At 38.3% G+C, this 19817-nt stretch overlaps 1 protein-coding gene across 1 annotated transcript in view; it reads left to right on the forward strand.

Moving 5' to 3' along the window:
* The window catches only part of SCAF4 (SR-related CTD associated factor 4), a gene marked incomplete at both ends in the record, with an annotated part of 72326 nt that overhangs the window by 37531 nt on the left and 14978 nt on the right, over nucleotides 1-19817 (forward strand). Inside the window, 14 exon segments of the mRNA XM_079549466.1 lie at nucleotides 1495-1578; nucleotides 2195-2239; nucleotides 3668-3829; nucleotides 4947-5082; nucleotides 9079-9218; nucleotides 9688-9864; nucleotides 10208-10305; nucleotides 12017-12125; nucleotides 12479-12646; nucleotides 13965-14050; nucleotides 15071-15261; nucleotides 16887-16987; nucleotides 17824-17937; nucleotides 18622-18778. Coding sequence (XP_079405592.1) covers nucleotides 1495-1578; nucleotides 2195-2239; nucleotides 3668-3829; nucleotides 4947-5082; nucleotides 9079-9218; nucleotides 9688-9864; nucleotides 10208-10305; nucleotides 12017-12125; nucleotides 12479-12646; nucleotides 13965-14050; nucleotides 15071-15261; nucleotides 16887-16987; nucleotides 17824-17937; nucleotides 18622-18778 — 1768 coding nt within the window.

Consider the following 19817-nt stretch of genomic DNA (forward strand, 5'->3'; position numbering starts at 1 on the left):
AAACATTTTTCTATGGTTTGTGGAGAAAAGCCTCACAGTAAAAAAATGATAGTGTGCCTAGGAAATGTTGACGATCTGGGTTGTTTTTTGTTTTTTAATTGTAAAAACCATGGCAGTGTAAGGATTCTGCCTTAAGTAAGCCACAATTTAAATAGCAAGTTAAGTTTATGGGAAGAATAGAGAATAGTATTCAGTGGAGCAGAGCACCTGACTTTGAGGTGTGATATGGAAGGAGGCTTTACAGAGCAGTACTGGAACATCTTGGCTTCTATTTCTGCCTGGAAGATGGGAAGAGGATTGGGGAAAACTGTTTTGACAAGCCAACATGAATTGTGGTTCTAGTTTTAGTTTGTGTCAGTTTCTGAAGTGTGAATTTAGTACGTACTTTTCAGGATCGTGGTTAATACCGGAAAACAGTGGTGTGACTTCTCAGTGCCTAGATTCAAAATGCTGTGAAACCACTTTGCGATAGAATTCCTCACGTGAGACAAAAGTCGTGCTGATGCTGTTTGTGAAGATAGTTTGTTTGCAGTTCCACTCACGGATATAAAGAGATCTATACCCTACGTGTACTGTATCTATTTTGAATATAGCATATGCTGTGAATTCACACTTTAAAAAAAAACAATAATTTGCATTTAAATGTAGTACTTCAGTTCCCTCTTTTCTTTTTTTTTGTGCTTAATGATCTTAACTGAGCTCAAGACACTCAACTTTTTGTACGATTACAGCTTTTTGATACAGAGTACCTGGGCTGTACTTAAATTTTTGTAAGTCAAGTCAGGTTCACATTGTCATCTGTAAAGACTGGTCACTTCTGAAAGCTTTCTTCTTGATGAAGTGATTTTTCCACTTGGTAGTATGAGTTTGGAGAAGGGTGCAGAGGATTCTCCACAGCAGTTGCTGCAATTAGATTTAATAGTAATGTGATATGTTTGTAGGAAGCCAAATGTCTCCATTAAAGACATTTGCAACATTTATATATAGCAGGATAATTTGGAAACTTAGTGCTGATTTGATTGTCTTGATGGATGAAAGTTGGCATATTTTTAGGCAAATTACTTTAAGGTGAAGGGATTGTGTCAGTCTGTAAGGATGTCCTAACATTTCTGTTTCTTAAGGTAGTATTTGGGCTACTTTAAGTCAAGGTACAGTTAATTCTGCTGTATGTATTTATTTTTGTGAAACAGTTCTTGCACCCTAAGTTAAATACTTGTTTTTAGAAACAAATAAAACATAGACAGAAGTCTTATCACAATCTTGTAAATTGCTGCGTATGTGTTAGTTCACAAGGAAAACAGCTTTGAACTTTGCCCAGAAAGATCTGCTTGGTAGTTCCTTTGTTTCAGGGCCAGTTAGCATCATAGTGATGCATAGTGCAGAACTTCTGCTGTCGGTCATTTGTCTGAAATGTTGTCTTTTTGGTTAACTACTTAACCATCAGAATATTTTTTTGATATGTTTTTTGTGGTTTCTTTTTTTGTTTCTGTTCAGCTCTTTTCACTGATGGAGATGAAACCTCCTATTTCCCGAGCAAAAATGATTCTCATCACAAAAGCCGCCATTAAAGCTATCAAGGTAAAGTACAGCAGAAGAAAAACGAAACTGTAACACTAGCAATCTGTCATTATTTTGATTCCAAGTAAGTGCACTATGGGTTTTCCAGTCTTAGCTTCATGGATGTTTTATTTTAGTTGGCATTAAGAATGTTATTTAGGAACAAGTGGGTGGTGAACATCAGCTTGTGGTTTTAGACTGGTAGCATAATGCCAGCTTCGTTTTTTCAATTACTGCTTTTTAATGCCACCCACTATGGTGTTATGATTTCTGTGTAATAAAATTTTAAACATTGCAGCGTGCAGCTGCATCATAACATATTAATACCTACTGAAATTGCTTATAAAGTAAATCCAGAAAGTTCTCACTAATGCTCTAACAGCAGTATGTTTTCTGTACGCATGGAAGCACTTCTGACAGAAAGGATGGCTTGTGTCTGTCTGCTCTACCCATGACATCTTTTTCTCCATTGCTGTACAGCTTGATAAATGCTAATATGCTTCTTTCTTGATTATTACTACAATATTTTGTGAGTAGCCCATACTATGTGGTCATAAGCATTAAGAGTTAAGAAAAACTTGTGACATGATATCATTGTTAAGTTGATGATAAATGGATTTATGTATTTCTTTTCCAGCTCTACAAACACGTCGTCCAGATTGTAGAGAAGTTCATCAAAAAGGTAATTTAAAAAAAAAAAAACAAAAAACATTAAAAATTACTTATGTGAATACGTTACTGCTGGTGTTGTTCAGAGATTGAAGTACTGTTTTGTTAAGACTGTATGTGTTTTGATCTTTTTGATAAAATCCTGATAATCTTCCTATTTGAACTTTTCATATTGTGTTAGGAAGGGTCAGGAAAAAAAAAAAGTGTAAAATTCCCCCCTGTGTAGTTTCCTAGTGTTGCTGATGTTCAGACTGGTTTTCAATGTCACAGAATCACAAGGTTGGAAAGGACCTATAAGATCATCTGGTCCAACCATCCTCCCATTACCACTGCTACCACAAGCTCTAAACCACATCTCGTAGCTCCTCATCCAGATGCCTCTTGAACACTGCCAGGGACGGCGACTCCACCACCTCCCTGGGCAGCCATTCCAGTGCCTGACCACTCTGAGAGAGAAAGTTCTTCCTTATGTCCAACCTAAACCTCCTCTGGTACAACTTGTGGCCATTTCTGAGGAAACTCTCGTTCTGATTGAACTGGTCTAGTATTAAATTGGGAGGTTGGTGGCCCTGCCTGTGGTGGGAGGGTTGAAGATTCATGATCCTTGAGATCCCTTCCAACCTGAGCAATTCTGTGATTCTTTGAACCCAGCAGGTGGTTCAGCACCATGCTGTTATTTATCTACTCACTCCCCTCTTTCCCAGTGGGATGGAGGAGAGAACTGGGAAAAAAAAAAAAAAAAAAAAAGTTGAACTCAAGAGTTGATATAAAAATGGTGTAGTAAGATAGAAACAAGGAAGAGGGGAGAAAGGATAACAGCTATTATATATGTGTATATAAAAATTGTATTTTATGTGTGTATGATATACTTATTTTGCTGTACACACACACAACCATAACTTGCATTTCTGTAAAAATGTTTGTGGCTCCTTTCTCTAACTTGATAAAAATATTACACTGTCTAGAAAGTTACTGTTACATAAATTGAAAGCGCTTTTTATATTATGATTCTTAAAACCTTTCATATGTACTGCTCATTTGAGCTCATTAGCGATGCGTAATGCCAACTTCTTTCATAAGATTGGCATATGCCAACTTCTTGGCATGAGATTGAGTCTATAGCTTTTTGTGGAAATTTGAGCATAGTATTACTTTTCACTTTTTGTTGTCCTTGATAACTTACCTACTGTTAAATATTTGTTTTCATACAAATGATATTAAAAATTTGCAAAAGGATATATATATTTTTTTACAATGTTATTTGATTTTATGCCATCCATGGTTTTCTTCTGGAGCCCATATAGTTCCAGAAACAAATAACTGTCTGTGGTGTTGTTTTTTCCTAATCTAATATACGAAGTGTAGATTTCTTATAGGAAAGTGAGGAAAGTATATCAACTTGTTATCATCGATGTATAACAGAAAATTGTTTTGTTTTCAGTGCAAACCAGAATATAAAGTTCCTGGATTGTATGTTATTGACTCTATTGTTCGTCAGTCTCGTCACCAGTTTGGAACGGATAAGGATGTCTTTGGGCCAAGATTCTCTAAAAATATTACTGCCACATTCCAGTATTTGTATCTCTGTCCATCTGAAGACAAGGTACAACAGTGATTTCTTAAGTGTTATGAATTGGTAACGCTGTTACTCTGACATTTCCATATACAAGTGAGCTAATTTGGTGATGCTCTATGTCCTTGCAGTGAATATTATTATATGAGAAGGTAAAACATACTGAGAAAGATCATCAGCAGTTAAATAGAAGTTCTAGCTAAAAGAAATATTATTGTCTAAACTCATCAGTTCTGTTCTGTGTATACAGACGTGTGAACAGTGTGTGTGCGTGTGTGTGTCTGTGCCAAAACTTCTCTTCTTGAGACTTCAGGGCAACTTCCTAGTGAAGATGGTGTCTCCCACAGAAAGAAAGTGTTAGGAGTGCCAGAGTTGTAATCAGTGAAAGTTCTCATTTTTTTTTGAGACTTTCAAAGTGATGTTTGTCAAGGCCAAAGACGTTGCTGTCCTGAAATTGTTTTTCAGACCAAAATCTTGTTCAAAGACAATCATTGTAAGTTTTTATCTAACTGATAGTATTGTAGAAAATGTTTTGTGAAATTGTTCTATTATTTAGCTTTAACTTCCTGCAGTGATCAGAGATTTTTCTACCTGCTTTCCTGGTCTTTTGAATAATGATGGAGAAGGATTTTCAGTTGTCAGTGTGGGAGTAGTTGGATTAGTAGAAAAAAATTTGAGCGGTGTTTGCTAACTTTTGAACTTCTTCTAGTATTTTATTCTACTTTTATGGCCCATCTCTTCCATGGGTTTTTCTAGCTCATCTTCATTTTCCCTGTCTGTCTTATCGCGTGTTGTTTGTTTCACCCCTTATAACTGTCTGTGAAGAAATAGTGGGGCTAATGCGATTTCTGTTATTACTTACTGTTTATTAAGCCTGGATTTTCTGCCTGGCCAGAGCAACTGTAGAAAAATGGCACACACAACTTTTTACTGAAGAGGGTAATAAGCTGACAGATTCTATCTTTTGCATATACAGGATCTACTGACCTATGTGACAACAGTGGCTTATTTCAAAGGTCTGCCCAATTCTGTTGCACTCCTATGTTGTTAGATCCATTCTTCTCAATGCTTAAAAAAAAAAATGAAATTGGGCTTTGTGTATTAGGGAAGCTGTATTTAGTATTGATGTCTGCTTTTGTTTCAACAGAGTAAAATAGTCCGTGTCCTGAACCTTTGGCAGAAAAATGGTGTCTTTAAAATTGAAATAATTCAGCCTCTTCTGGATATGGCAGCAGGAACTAGTACAGCTGCTCCAATGACAGAGAACGCTACTAATAATGAAGGTATGAATGACATGAGTGATGGCATTGGTGGACAAAGGGAGGGCAACTGATATCGTCTACCCAGACTTCTGCAAGGCCTTAGCTGTGGTCTCCCACTGCATCTTTGTTTCTGAACTGGGGAGAGCTGGATTTGAAGGGTGGACTATTCAGTGCATAAGGAATCGATTGGAAGGTCACAGCCTGAGGGTTACGGGCAACAGTTTTATGTTCAAGTGGAGGTTGGTAACAAGAATTGTCTCCCAGAGGTCTGTCTTGAGAGTAGTAATCCTTAACATCTTTATCAGTGAAAGATCATTCTGATCATGGGATCAAAAGCACCCTCAGCAAGTTTGCTGGTGATACCAAGCTGAGCAGTGCAGTTGATAAGGCAGAAAGAAGGGAGAGGCTTTGATAAACTCAAGAGATGGTTCTGTGAGAACCTAATGAGGTGCAACAAAGTGAAGTGCAAGGTGCACTTGGCTCAGGGTAATCCCAGATATGCATACAAACTCCTTGAGAGTAGCCCTGCTGAGGAGGACATGGAGTCCCTGTTGATGAAAAACTGAATGTGAGCTAGCAGTGTGTGCTTGGACCCCAGAAGGTCGATGATATCCTGGGCTCCATCAGAAGAAGGGTGGCCAGCAGAGTGGAGAAGGTGGTTGTCCCTCTCTACTGTGCTCTCATGAGGCCCCATCTGGAGTATTGCATCCAGTTCTGGGGCCCCCAATAAAGGAAAGGTGTGGAGCTTTTGGAGAGGGTCCAGAGGAGGGCCATGAAAATTATGAGAGGACTGGAGCACCTCTCCTGTGAAGACAGGTTGAGGGAACTGAGTTTGTTCGGTCTGGAGAAGAAAAAGCTTCAGGGAAACCTCATGACAGCTTTCCAGTATTTAAAAAGAGATTATGAACAGAAAGGAAATTGCAGCTTTCACTACTGCTATTAGAAAGGTGAATGATATTAGAAACTTGGTTACTTTCATGTTGAAGTGCCTATTAGTAGTTTCAATAGTAACATATTAATAAATTCAACTTGACTGTCACAATTACGTGGACCAACTGAACTCATTCCAAATATATGCTGATACCAAATGATCGTTTTCAGAATACCTCAAATCTATGCTGTGTGAATGCACAAATTTTCCATCAGGGTGACTTCATTATTCCCTCTTAAAATAATATCTTTTGAGTCTGAAATATTTTTCTGTTGCTTCTCAGTTTTATAATTCACATGCGTTTTTTTTTTAACGTTAGGAGGATCTGCATCAGTGAAGTATGACATTATGTGGAAAAGCTTCATATTATAGGGAATCATTTTAGTATCTGAAAGCAACAGCTATTAATCTTTTCTAGCATGAGACCCCAGAACATCTTATACCGATGTTTCAAATCCAGATTCCTGAAGATCTTATATAGTAGATTTATACCTGACAGGAGGCTTTACATGCACTGCTAGTTGAAAGCCACTGACCTAGAGAGCTGAGTGTCACAGAATCACAGAATTGTAGGGGTTGGAAGGGACCTCCAGAGATCATCGAGTCCAACCCCCCTGCCAAAGCAGGTTCCCTACAGCAGGTCGCACAGGTAGGCATCCAGGCAGGTCTTGAACATCTCCAGAGAAGGAGACTCCACCACCTCCCTGGGCAGCCTGTTCCAGTGCTCCGTCACCTCACTGTAAAGAAGTTCTTGCGCACATTTGTGCAGAACTTCCTATGCTGCAGTTTCCAGCCGTTTCCCCTTGTCCTGTCTCCACACACTGCTGAAAAGAGTCCGGCCTCGCCATTCTGCCCCCCACACCTTAGATATTTATAGACCTGGATCAGGTCCCCTCTCAGTCTTCTTTTCTCAAGGCTGAACAGACCCAGTTCACTCAGCCTTTCTCCATAGGAGAGATGCTCCAGGCCCTTCACCATCTTTGTGGCCCTCTGCTGGACTCTTTCCAAGAGATCCCTGTCTTTTTTGTACTGGGGAGCCCAGAACTGGACGCAGTGCTGCAGATGAGGCCTCACCAGGGCAGAGTAGAGGGGGAGGATCACCTCCCTCGACCTGCTGGCCACGCTCTTTTTAATGCACCCCAGTAAGCCATTGGCCTTTTTGGCCACAAGGGCACACTGCTGGCTCATGGCCAACCTGTCGTCCACCAGGACACCCAGGTCCCTCTCTGCAGAGCTCCTCTCCAGCAGCTCATCCCCCAGCCTGTACTGGAGTAATGACTGCCTTCCCACGGAATTTTTACTGACCTGTTTTATGCCACATGAAATGCTGGTAATGAGGTTGAATTGTGGAGGAGAAAATGCATACCATGGTTCTCTTTCTCTGGAGAGCATTCTTTTTGAGCTTTTGTATTTGTCTTTGCTTTGGTAATCTTTGTTGCGCTCACCTATATTGTGAGTGAAGTGTAATGGCAGACAAGAAAATAAGGATGCACAGTAGCATTAATAGAGCCTTCTCCAGTGGTGATACAGACAGTTCATCTATTGACAGTCTGTACATGGCTAGGTGAGGGGGAACATCTTTGCATCTGAACACAAGTGCAGACTGGTGGTTATACAAGTTCATTCTGTTATGACAGTTGAGTGACACTATTTTTACTGTCTCTGTTTCATCCCTGGCTGTCAACAGATTGGACATTTTTTGCCTGAATATTCATTTGGATTCCAGTCGGATTATTCACATACACCTGAGGGGATAATTTGGCCCTGAAATAAGCTTATTAATGATTAATATAGATATATTATGAAAGAGAATCTGTTTCACTCGTAACACTACAGTCTATTTAGCCGAAAAAGAGGAAGATAAATGCAAATTTTTCTCCCTTGAGTAAGCAGATATCTTTCTGAATACATACAGGAAGTAATTTGGGAGTGGAATTATGTTTCAAAACAATCACACATCTTTCTGCAGTATTTTAGCATTGTGCTGTTGGGAAAGTATTATTCAGCATGTTTGTGTCTGCTTGCTGCACATCAGTGTTGCAGTAATTTAAACTGCAAATAGATGAATGGATATGGAAATGGAAATAAATTGGTGTTGTGAAGCAAGAATATTTGCTTAGTTTCTCAAACTAAAAGATATTTGTGAGGTGTTTTTTTTAAACTTTATTGTATTGTTTTATAGTATTCCAATAAAATTTATTTGCTAGAGAACAGTTACTTGCTCACAGCATGGAGAAGTTGGTGGCATTGCTGCTAATTTACAACAGTGTAATTTAAAGCAAAGAGAATGGGAAAGCTGCATGTGTAGACTGAGCTAATAGCGTGCCTTAGAGTGTGATTGTGATATAAGTTGGGCTCTGTGGAAATGAGTCTTCTCCTGGCAGAGTTAGTATGCAGTGATTTGTGAAGAGGGATTAATCAAGCAGATGGAGGTTTGGTGTTTGCCTATGCAAGAGTGGCATGTGAACAAGCTTTGCCAGAGGAAGGAGATGCTTATGAAATAAATTTTAGAAACCTTTAATTATTACCAGACTTCTCAGCAATAGTTCAGTTAATGCTAGGAAATATATTCTTTTGTCTCTAGTTCAAATATTCCAAGTTAAATGAAGGAATGTGATTATAAAAATTCATCTTCTCTTAAAGTGAACCACTAGATGATTTGCTTGAAATATTTATCAAGAAGTATGAGTGTAGATTTTCAAAGTTTGAAAATGTGACTATGATTTTTAGAGTACTGATGTGCATTTCTTGACACTGTGTTGAGTAATCGTCCTTCTCTTAACTATTTTGCAATTGTAAATACCTAAACATCAAGTTATCATGTAAAATACCATGCTGGAATCACTTTCAGATAGGTTACCTATCTCAAAATTTCTGCAGTACAGTAATATAAGCAATGAATGGAGCCAGTCATAGGAAAAAAGGAATAGAATATGCAGTTGGTGTAGTTTATATAGGAGTGCAGACTTGCTTCTTGGGTTAAATAAGCTAGTGTGGATAGACAGTTGTTCTGGGGAGGTGGATGAAGAGTACAGTGAATGTTTTGGAGTAACACAGTTCTTTCTCCGTTCCAATGGAACTCGTAGGTTCACCACCCCCTCCAGCAAAGGTTGCTTCGGAGCCCCCTCCAGTCACTGCTAATTCAGTACCTACTATGCCACAGTTGCCCAGTTCTGATGCCTTTGCAGCTGTAGCTCAGTTGTTTCAAACAACGCAAGGACAGCAGGTAACCTGTTTGTATGTGAATTGGGGGGACTTGGGGAGATGGTAGCAGGAATGTCCTTATTTCAAGCAAAATAAAAGACATCCCTGAATTAAGTCAGTATTTGAATAGTGTGACCTTTCTAACCAGAAATCATGGTATTTGAGGAAAATTCAGTTATACGTAACTAAAGAATTAGTTCTGAACTAATAGAGTCATGAAGTTTAAAAACTAGGCCTAATATATAAAATGTTAAGATTTAATGTTTGCACATGTGATTAAAAAGTTGCACTGTTGGAAGGCTTGAATACTCAAATCTCAGGATGTGCTAGATTTTGTCACTGAAGCATTTTAAAATAATTCTTCATTCACTCATGTTATTGGTGGTGATCATTTTGTGCTGTACTCTGATTTGATACAGAATTTATACCCTACAATTCTTCTTGTGCTATATAAAATATGTTTATTTAACACTATATATGTTTTTCTGTAGCTTCAGCAAATTCTTCAGACTTTTCAGCAGCCTCAAAAAGCTCAGTCTCCGGTCATAGATAACACTGTGATGGCTCAGGTTCAAGCTATTACTGCTCAGTTAAAAACTACAGCATCACAACCACCAGAACAAAAAGCTGCTTTCCCACAACCTGAGCAAAAAACATCATTTGACAAAGTAAGTTTTCATTTGTTTCTTGTGTGTAGTATCATTGGTTCAGCAGGAGGCTGCTTAGTGGATACCTCAGTGTCTTCAGTTTGTTAGAGGGAGAATGGTACAAGTTGTGCTTCTTCAGTCAGAAGTTGTCCTCTTGTTTTCATAGCCTTTGCGTTTTCTAAAGCTTAATAAAATTGCTTTTGATCAGTGAATTAATTTCAATATTTTTGTCATGCTTCTAACCTTCTTTTTAATTCCAGAGTAGTTAGTTGTATAGGAAGACAACAATATTGAGCACATTTTGTTTTCCAGTTGTGTAAGCTGTTGAAAAAAATATCTGTCTCGGTATAAATTCTTTTAGAAGCTGCTAGATCGGTTTGACTATGACGATGAGCCAGAAGCAGTGGAAGACTCAAAGAAAGAAGATTCAGCTCCTTCTCCTTCAGTTTCTCAGCCTGCCTTGTGAGTTTTTTTTGTCATAATAAACAATTATTTGTTATAAAATACCTTTTGTTTTCAAAGCTTACTAAAATTCCGAGTTATCAGTGCTTCACTTTTAACAATCAAAAGTTTAAATATTGTTGTTAATGTTTTCTGTTCTTTACTTTGGTGATTCATTGTAGATTTGGCATGTGGCATCATTGACTGAGGAATGTGTTTAGTAGAAAAAAGCTCAGTCTTGGTTTCAGGATGAGTTCTCTGGTTTTCTTGCACAACTGAGTGTGTCTGGACATTGTTAGTAATGAGCTGAATTGCTTGGCCGCCTGGGGGAAAAAAGCTATTCTAATGTTATGTATTAACTTCTAAAAAAAAAAATACGTTTGGCTTTGCAGCTTTAAGATAGCGAAGATGCAAACTAACTCAGGCTCCTCCTTCTCTTTTGATGTGCGTTTTGGTGAAGTCTTGAATTACATGATCACATACTAGTTTTTCCCACAGGACCTCTCTCTCATTCAGTGCACAGGCTGGATGGTGCTCAATACCTGGGTTAGTCAATATTTCTTCTTTCCCCTGCTTCATTGTGTGGCCTCGTGTTTTTCTTTCTGTATATGCCAACAAAACCCTGCCCTGAAGAACAGGATCACTAACTTGGTCGTTAGTTTTTTTTACTGTGCTTATCACTTCAAGCACTTCAGTGTTATATATGTTAGTTAATTAAAATGCGTTTTGAGTAAGTTGGCAGAATTTTCCCTGTAATACAGATGGGAACTCTGTTCTACAGAAATACGAGGTAGGTCAAATGCCCACTACTTGTGTATGCCTAACCTACAGGCCATTAGGCTAGGCTTTTTGGCATGTTCGCATTCTGTTTGTAGCACTTCTAAGCTTCTGCACTTATTACCTTATAGCTGTGTAAGATGCTTCTGAAAACTGGATTCCAATAGTCTCATCTTGGGCACACAAAATCAGAAGTATTCTATATGATCTGTGCAGGATCACGTATAACAATTATGTGGTGCCCGTGTTTTAAAATACAACGGAGTTCCATTTCACATCACCATTAACTTTCTTTATCTTCCTACACAAACTGTATCCTGCAAACAGGTTGAATTAACTGCACATACTTCATTAATCCCCTGAGCACTGTCCATTCTGTGTGTTGAATCAGGAGGTGGATGACATCACTCTGATCCTTGTATAGTATACATATCCCTGTCTCCTCTGCCCTAAATTCCGTGCAAACTAAATTTTTTTTCCAGTGGAAGTATGGCCACTATCTGCTGTACCCACACAAATTAGAGAAGAGGATAATTAACCTAAGGCAGACAAGCATAACAAAAAATTTATGTAATCTGAGGGCTTTAGTAAGACCGTATAAGCACAGGGGAAGAAAGAAGCTACATAGCTAGCTCCTATGTAGCATTTCCTTAGACGTTGCAGGGATGTTCTTACAATAGAGAAAAGGAAGACAGTTTTTATTCTTCTTGTTGGCTTTGTTCTCGCTTTTTAAGGTGAAAATAGTGAGCATTAGTTAGGGTAATGTGGTTAAGTTGTGGTTGGGCTTGATGATCTTTAAGATGTTTTCCAACCTGAGCAATTCTATGATAATAAAGATAGTTTTTCTGTCAAAGTTTAAAGCAGTAACGTGTAATTGTACATAGAAATATGTGAAAGAAAAACAAAGAAGTCTGTATTCTCCTGACTTGTCTCACCAGAATATTGTTGTTTTTAGTGGATTTGCAGGAGAAGGTATACAACAGCCAGTATTTCCTCAACTCCCAAATATGGATCCTTTTCAACAACGGATGATGGGAATGCAACAGGATCCAATGCGCCATCAGGTAACTTAAGGGTTTTTTTAGTTGCTTCTTTATCTGTTACGTCTTGTGTTTTGTCACTTCCTTTGATGAAGGGGCAAAGAAGTCATGTTTCTATTAGTGAGAAGTGAATGTGACTTAATCTTCCAGCTGTTTTGGAGAAGATAATTTTGTTGTCTGTTCTAATCAAGCTTTGGAGAATTTGATAAATATGTATTTTAAAATATATACAATTGCTTGACCTACTTCATCTTTCTCAGGCTTATGGTCTTCCATTGTGACTTCAGAGCATAGAGACAGTTTTACTTCTAGCAGACTAGAAAAGCTAATATGTTTTTTTCCTAATTGGAGGTTTTTGTGTATTTTGTTCTTCCAAGGTCCCACTTCCTCCTAATGGACAAATGCCAGGTTTTGGTCTCCTTCCTACCCCCCAGTTTCCACCCATGGCTCAGCCTGTGATTCCACCAACAGCTCCTGTGCAGCAAACTTTTCAGACTCCTTTCCCAGTGCAGAGTGAATCGCACATGCAAAAAACACATCAGCAGGTGAGAACCCTTTGCAATAAGGAAGTTCTTAACTTACTGTGCTGTAATACTTGTCCTTACCCATGTTAGGTAGAGGAGATTTCATGATAACCATGTCTAGAGATGGCTGTGAGGGTTGCTTATCTGAGAGAAGGTTGGATAGCAGTAGTGCTACACAATGAGTTTAGTATTTCAGGAATCTAGCAAAAACAGCATGTGTATACTGTATGTTTCTCTGTGACAGATTTGGGTTTGCATTTTCTCAGCTGTCTTCTTGCTTCTCCTCATTTCTTTTTTCCTTTTCATGCTTCAGGAGTTCTAACAGTGCAGTCCCATTTGGGAGAGAAACAATTTGAAAAATATAATTTTTAAGGACCCTGTAGATCTCTCAAAGAGAGAAAATGAACTTAGAACTCTGAAAGTTCTAGTAAATAAATTCAAAGTATATGGGTATGCCTCTCCTGTTTTGAAGATTAGGGAGCATACTGCTGGAAGATTTCAAAATGAAATCATACCAAGCTGTATTTCTGTGGTGACTTGTGACGCAGCAAGTTCTATAAGTAATTCTTGCTTATCACTTGGAATAAAGGGATGGTTCTCAAGATAATCGTCACAGCTTGTTAGTCTTGAAGTGTGTTGATTCAATAAATTCTAAGAGATTACCAGGTTACTTTTTAAGATGTTCCCTGCCAAGCTTGTTTCATGAAGACTATTTAAAGTTTAGGCAGGATGCAGTATGTTTTGGAATGGGAAGCAATAGAGGACTTAGGGTAGGAAGAAAAAGCTGTGTTGAGGTGGTTTTTTTCTTTATAAATATGCATTTTAACCTTGTTCTTGCATTTTACGTATTGTCTTGGTGTCTTTATTGCTTTAGTCTTCAAATGTATATTTATTATTATTTGCTTACAATATGCTATATATGGCTTAAAGTACTCTTCTGTAACATCTAGGAGAAAAGCCTTCCAGCAGATGTTATGTTGCTTGTAAATTTTAATGTAAAGCAGGAATAGCTGGCTGACCTTATTATATTCTTTGGGCATCTGTACAGTACTGAAATCAACAAAAATGTGGAAAAAAAACAATTTACACGTTGAAGATGTGAAATTTTCCCTAATTATTTTGAATATATTTTCACAGTGATCCTGTTAAATTAATTTACTATCAGTTTGTCTGTCTGTTGGTGACTGTACTAGCGATGAAGGTTCTGAGATGAATTGTATTATGTTTTAATTTCACATATGTGACTTTGATATAATTTTAATGCTCTTACATAACTCAGCCTAGGCACAAAATGAAATAAAATACTCACCCCTAACACCAGTCAAACTTAATATTTTAGAACATGGAAGTGGAACAGCAACCTATTCAAGAAAGAAAACGACATGTTTCTGACAACAGAAAGTCAAGGTCTAGATCTGCATCAAGGTAAAATAGTAGAACCCCGGTCAATTTTGTGAGATTGTATATTATGTATTAGATTTTACATAAGGAGCGTAAGTTCTTGTGTCCAAAAATGTGAAAGTGCTTTATGCATTCTGAGAAGAGCTAGGCTGGTGGGAGCTCAGAGAATCTGTTTTTGTGCTGCCGCATCTGCTATGTGGGGTTGGAATTTCTTGAGACAACAACAAACAGCTTGGAGGCAAGTTAATTCCTCAAAGTGTTGCTGGAGTTCATTTTCAGTGCCACAGAACTTGAAGTCTTGTTACCTGTACTTTGTACTGGCTTTGTGAGCGCCCTACTCAGCATGCTTACTTTTGGGCTACTTCTTGGAACTGCCTGTTTGCTGTGTTGGTTGGATTCTGTTAGCAAATGCCAAAAGACATTTAGCAACAGAATCCCTTTTTGACTTAGTTTCACTTTTAACTTTTACTGAAAAGAAATTACTGTGTTTGTTTCCTTGCATGGCCAGCACTCGTGAAATTCCTTGGTAAAGGCAAAGCCCTTGAGGGTTTTAAGGGCCTTCTTCTTTCCCGTTCTTGAAAGGCATTAAGAACAAAGAAGACCTTTCCTACTTAATGCCTCTCAGGGAAGTCCCATGTATAAGTACAGCTTAATATTGCGTGTACTTCCATGTGGGGAAGCAGACTAGTGACTCTTAAGACTTGCAGACATCTGAAATCCATCTACCTTCCAAGGGAAATGGAGTATCTATACAGTGTTCTTCTATCAGTGGAGGGTAACTTCTTACTTCCTAAGTAGAAGGGAAGCAGAATGTGGTTTCAGTCTTGTCTGTGCTCTAAAGATGTTTTTCTTATGAAGAGAGTGATTCTGTCTGCTCTGGGATCTTCCCTGTCACAGGGCCAGTATTTTCCGTCGCAGCAAATCTGACTCTGGTACATGACTGAATGCATGCCTGGTTATTTAAATCGATATCTGAAGTAGTTATCCGTCTGTAAACGTCTGGGTCAGAAAGACTGAACGTAAGTTGTTTCTGGTTTAAACTAGGTCACCTAAAAGGAGACGTTCGAGGTCCGGCTCCCGCTCTCGAAGGTCACGTCATCGTCGGTCTCGGTCACGGTCCAGGGACAGACGCCGGCACTCTCCTAAGTCTCGATCGCAAGAAAGACGTGAACGCGAGAGGGAGAGAGAACGCAGGTCAAAAGGCCTTCCTCAGATCAAATCAGAAACTGTTAGTGGTAAGTTCACCTTTTCTGCTTTGTTGTTGCTGTAACCTTGAGAATTCTGCTGGTACCCCTTTTCAGATGCTTGAGATCTTCGTGGTTCACGTATGGATTTTTTTTTTCATGTGTGTTCAGTATTTTCTTTACTGAATTTTAGAACTCTGTAAAGTTGAAGATCCTGTAGTAGATACTGTGCCTATGTAAAATGGAATACCAGCAGGACAAACATAGTTATTGTAGAAAAATTCCAAATGGCTGAAGAAGCTATTCTACTTAGACTTGTTTGTTTAACTTAGTGTTGACCAATCCATACACGTCTTCCCCAAAAACGTACCAGAATCAGCTCAACAAAGATGCTAAGAAACGTATCTCAGGTTCTCCCTCTTGGCTTCCTGGCCAGATCATAGAATCACTCAGGTTGGAAAAGACCTTAAAGATAGAGTCTAACCACGACATAACTATACTTCCCTAACTCTAACAGCCCTCTGCTCAATCATGTACCTGAGCACCACATCCAATGGTTTTTAAACATACTCAGGGGTGGTGATCAACCACCTCCCTGGGGAGCCTATTCCAGTGCTCAAAACCCTTTCTGTGAAGAAGTGTTTCCTGGTAGTCAACCTACACTTACCCTGGTGCAACTTACGGCCATTTCCCCTCATACTGTCACCAGATGCAGGTAACAGATGGATATTCTTGGGGGCATCAAATAGAATTGTTCTTTTTGAGATAAAAATGACACAAGATAAGAATCTGTAACTAGTCAAAACCTTGTGTATGACAGTAACATTAATTTTAAAGTACCACAAGGAGTTAATAGGTATGATTTTAAAGGATTTAATGGCAGTGGTGTAAGATATGGTTTTGCCAACACCTCTCCCAGATTGCTATCCTAAAAAGCATTATGTGACAATTTTGTATCGCGTAGGGAGAAAACGTAGGTGAGTACTGAATGTTGCTGTAGAAAGAATGTGGTACTTGTCTGCTGCTTTACTACCTTGAAGAATGAAGCAAAATAAGCATGCTTCTTGCTTTTCTCCAGGAGCTGGGTAGGCAGCTTCTGTTGGTTAATTTTTTTAACCATTAAGAGATATAACAGTGAGTTGGTTGCTAAAGAGGGTAAAAAGTCTGCTACTTGAGGTAGTTTGTCGCAGCATTCTGTGACAGCTGTGAGTGTGTCACTGTAAACAGCTATCGCTTTGCTATTAAGTACTATCCTTAACCTGGGATGCTGGTCCAAAGCTTGAATTTCATGCTAAACAGGGTGAGTTACCTTGTTGTATTCATTGCAGGTGTGAGGATATTTCAGGGAGCAGTCTTAGCAATAGAGCATATTTTTCCTTTTTATAATTATTTGCAGAGCTTACGCTCATCAGAATTTGCAAGTTGTCTTAATAAAGGCTAACTGGACAGCTTCTGTGTGCGTCCTAACAGTGGTTTTGGTACCATGGCTAATTCAGCTCTGGGCAGGCAGAGAAAGAGGCCTTTCAAATACTCCTAAAGATACTATCCTATAGTAGCATACTTTTCACCTTTGGATGTCATAACTGACTATTTTAACACAGCTGTTTTGACATTTTGGCTTGTGGAATCTGTATTTACAAGCACTCTTACAGTCTTTGTTACCTCTTTGATTGTAGTTTGTAGTACTACGCTTTGGGTAGGACAGCTTGACAAAAGGACTACACAGCAGGATGTTGGAAGTCTCTTGGAGGAGTTTGGCCCAATAGAATCAATAAATGTAAGTATAAATGGTTCAGTGCAAGCCTAGGCTTCAAAAACGCTTTTCAGACTGTTTCAAGTTAGCTTTATTTTTAATACATTACATGGCGTTTTCTAATGTGAAAACTCAATTCATTTGTCCTCTGATTTGGAAAGGAAAAAAGGCAGTTGCTTGCTATTTGGGTTATTAAAAATGCCTTTGGGATAGTGAAAACTCCTGTCTTCGTAACACTTGCCCTTTTTCTAGAGGGAATGGAATAAGAAAGGGTCATTGAGTTCCTTGTCCTCTTCTGTCATTTTAGACATAAGCATAGAAAGCTACTATTATATGGCTGTATTAAGGATCTATATATACATATATATATATGATTGTGGTATTTTATTTAAACAGAATATGTGTCTGATTTTCTTGCTATTCTCAAATTTTGTAAAACATAATCAAAGCTCTTTTTTTCCTCAAATTTTTTGTACGTAATCAGAATGATTATAAAACTGCAGATAAAGCAGTGTGAAGGTACAGATGGCAATCTGTGGTATTTGGAATAAAGCAGAGGTATTAGCTTTTCTTGTTTCTTCCAACAGATTAATTCTGAGGCCACAGTGCTTCCATGAATGCTGTTGGAAAATTTTAAGGATTAAATATGCTGTAGGAGTCCATGTTCTCACCTTTATTAGCATTTATTTCTGGAAGAAGATGCTGGCTGTTTTAGCCTCTTAAACTAACATTCTCATTCATACCTAGTAATCCTTTTTGTAACACCAGTTTGTGTTCCAGTTTTCTGTAATTTAACACTTGTATGTTGCTCCCTGGTTACTGTTAACACTTTTTTTTTTTTTTTCTTAAAATACAAACAGATGATACCACCAAGAGGATGTGCCTATATTGTAATGGTTCACAGACAAGATGCTTATCGTGCCCTACAAAAATTGAGCAGAGGCAACTTCAAAGTCAATCAAAAATCTATAAAGGTACTTCTTGGATAATGTCAAGCTGTTGTAATTACTGTAATTCTTCTTTATCTATTTAAGATTTGTTGGTATTCTGGACTTCTATATAGTCTGGATGTGCTATTCTACAAATTTATGTGAATGAACCACTTTATTAATATGTATTCTTCCTGTTCTGTCATGTGATTAAAAGAACTTGTATCAGTTTCTCTGAAAAACTGCCAGTAATTGTGTAACTGATGCAGTTGTGTAAATGGTTGTCTTCTGATCATTCTGGTGGACTGCAGCTATGGTTTTTTTGCTGCTTATCTATAATTAAACACAGTTACAATCCTACAAAGAGTACTAATAATTAAGGAAGAACACACTCATTAGTCAACTGTTTCCTTTTGTGAAACATCATATTTGAGAGTGACGCTGTCCCCTGAAGGGAAATAAAATTAATTATAATGAGTGGGGACCATTAGAAAAAGCTGCCTGTATATGTGTTTGCAAATCGGGTGCCAGATTCAAGCAGAGACGTAAGAACTAGTAGTGCCTTAAGAAAAAAAAACCTTCTATTTTCAGAGTGTTTTTCCTGCTGTTTCAGTTAGAATAGACTTGTTTGCTTTTGTGGCCTTTTTCTGGATGTGCTATTCTGTCATAACTGATAATTTAAACCATTAAAACGAAAACATTACTAACTGCATGTATTTTTTCCTCAAGATTGCGTGGGCTTTGAATAAAGGAATAAAGCCAGATTACAAGCAGTATTGGGATGTAGAATTAGGTGTTACTTACATACCATGGGACAAAGTGAAGCCTGAAGATCTTGAAAGCTTCTGTGAAGGCGGAATGTTGGACAATGAAACTCTTAGTCCAGGTGAAGTATTGCTACCTTTTTAAATGCTTTTTAAAAAGTTGTCCTTTGTACTGATGTAGTGAAATTGGTATGGCTGACTTGTCAGACTCTGAGGTGCATATAAAGTGCTTGAAATGGCTGAGAAGTGCAGGATGTACAAACCATAGATGAGAGACAGTTTACAAGCAATTAATAGCAGTTCCCATCAGTGGTTAAACAGTTGGATTACCAGAGGCTGAGCTAAAGTTGCACTTGGACACCAGACAAGCAATGAGCTGCTTGCACCTTGCCACTGGTAGTAGTCGATGTTGGAAGTGCTCATCAGTCCCAGAGCCTGGTTCCCCTCTGGTTTGTGTGAGCTACCTGTAGCAATGGGGCTTGTCTTTGGAGAACATGTATAGGAACTGATCTGACAGCAGCTTTATGATTTCCATTAAAAAATGCCTTTTGTTTTCATGCTCAGGATCAATTCTGTTAGTGAGTCTTGTATTTATCTTGACCTAAACGGAACTCTTGTTTTGTTGTAAGCAGTGAAAATACTGGGCTTCTCTGATTGTATTAAGAAAATTACCTGTTCAGTATCAGCAACTTCAATCAGTGACATGTTTAAAATCAGCACAGAATTGCTAGCCTGCCGGCTGTTGTGATTTCTAAAAGTAGAATTAAGTGAAAGCAATACTTTAAAAAAATACATTGAAGTTGCCTTAGGCTTCTGGTGCTCTAGACCACTGTGTTGGTCTTAACAGTGCAACCATTGTGTGGTGTGTTATCTCACTACTGAAATGTTACTTCAGGCTTTTGTCATTCTGTCAAATAAGCCCTAATTTAGATAGTTACTACTTTTAATAGTAATAATGCTTTCATGATAAACAGGCGTGAGTTATTTTTTAAATTGAAGTCTAACTGATTTTAAACACAACCTCAGGTGTCCGTGTTCTCTTTCCCACAATGCCTGTTCTCCAGTCCATTTTGTCTGCTTTGCTGTCTTTTCCCAAGAAGTTCTGACAAGCAAGTGGCCCAAAACAGCCTGTTTTTTTTATTAATGTGTCAGAATGTGTGA

Source organism: Tetrao urogallus (genome assembly GCF_951394365.1).
Source record: "Tetrao urogallus genome assembly, chromosome: 1".
NCBI classification, from domain to species: domain Eukaryota; kingdom Metazoa; phylum Chordata; class Aves; order Galliformes; family Phasianidae; genus Tetrao; species Tetrao urogallus.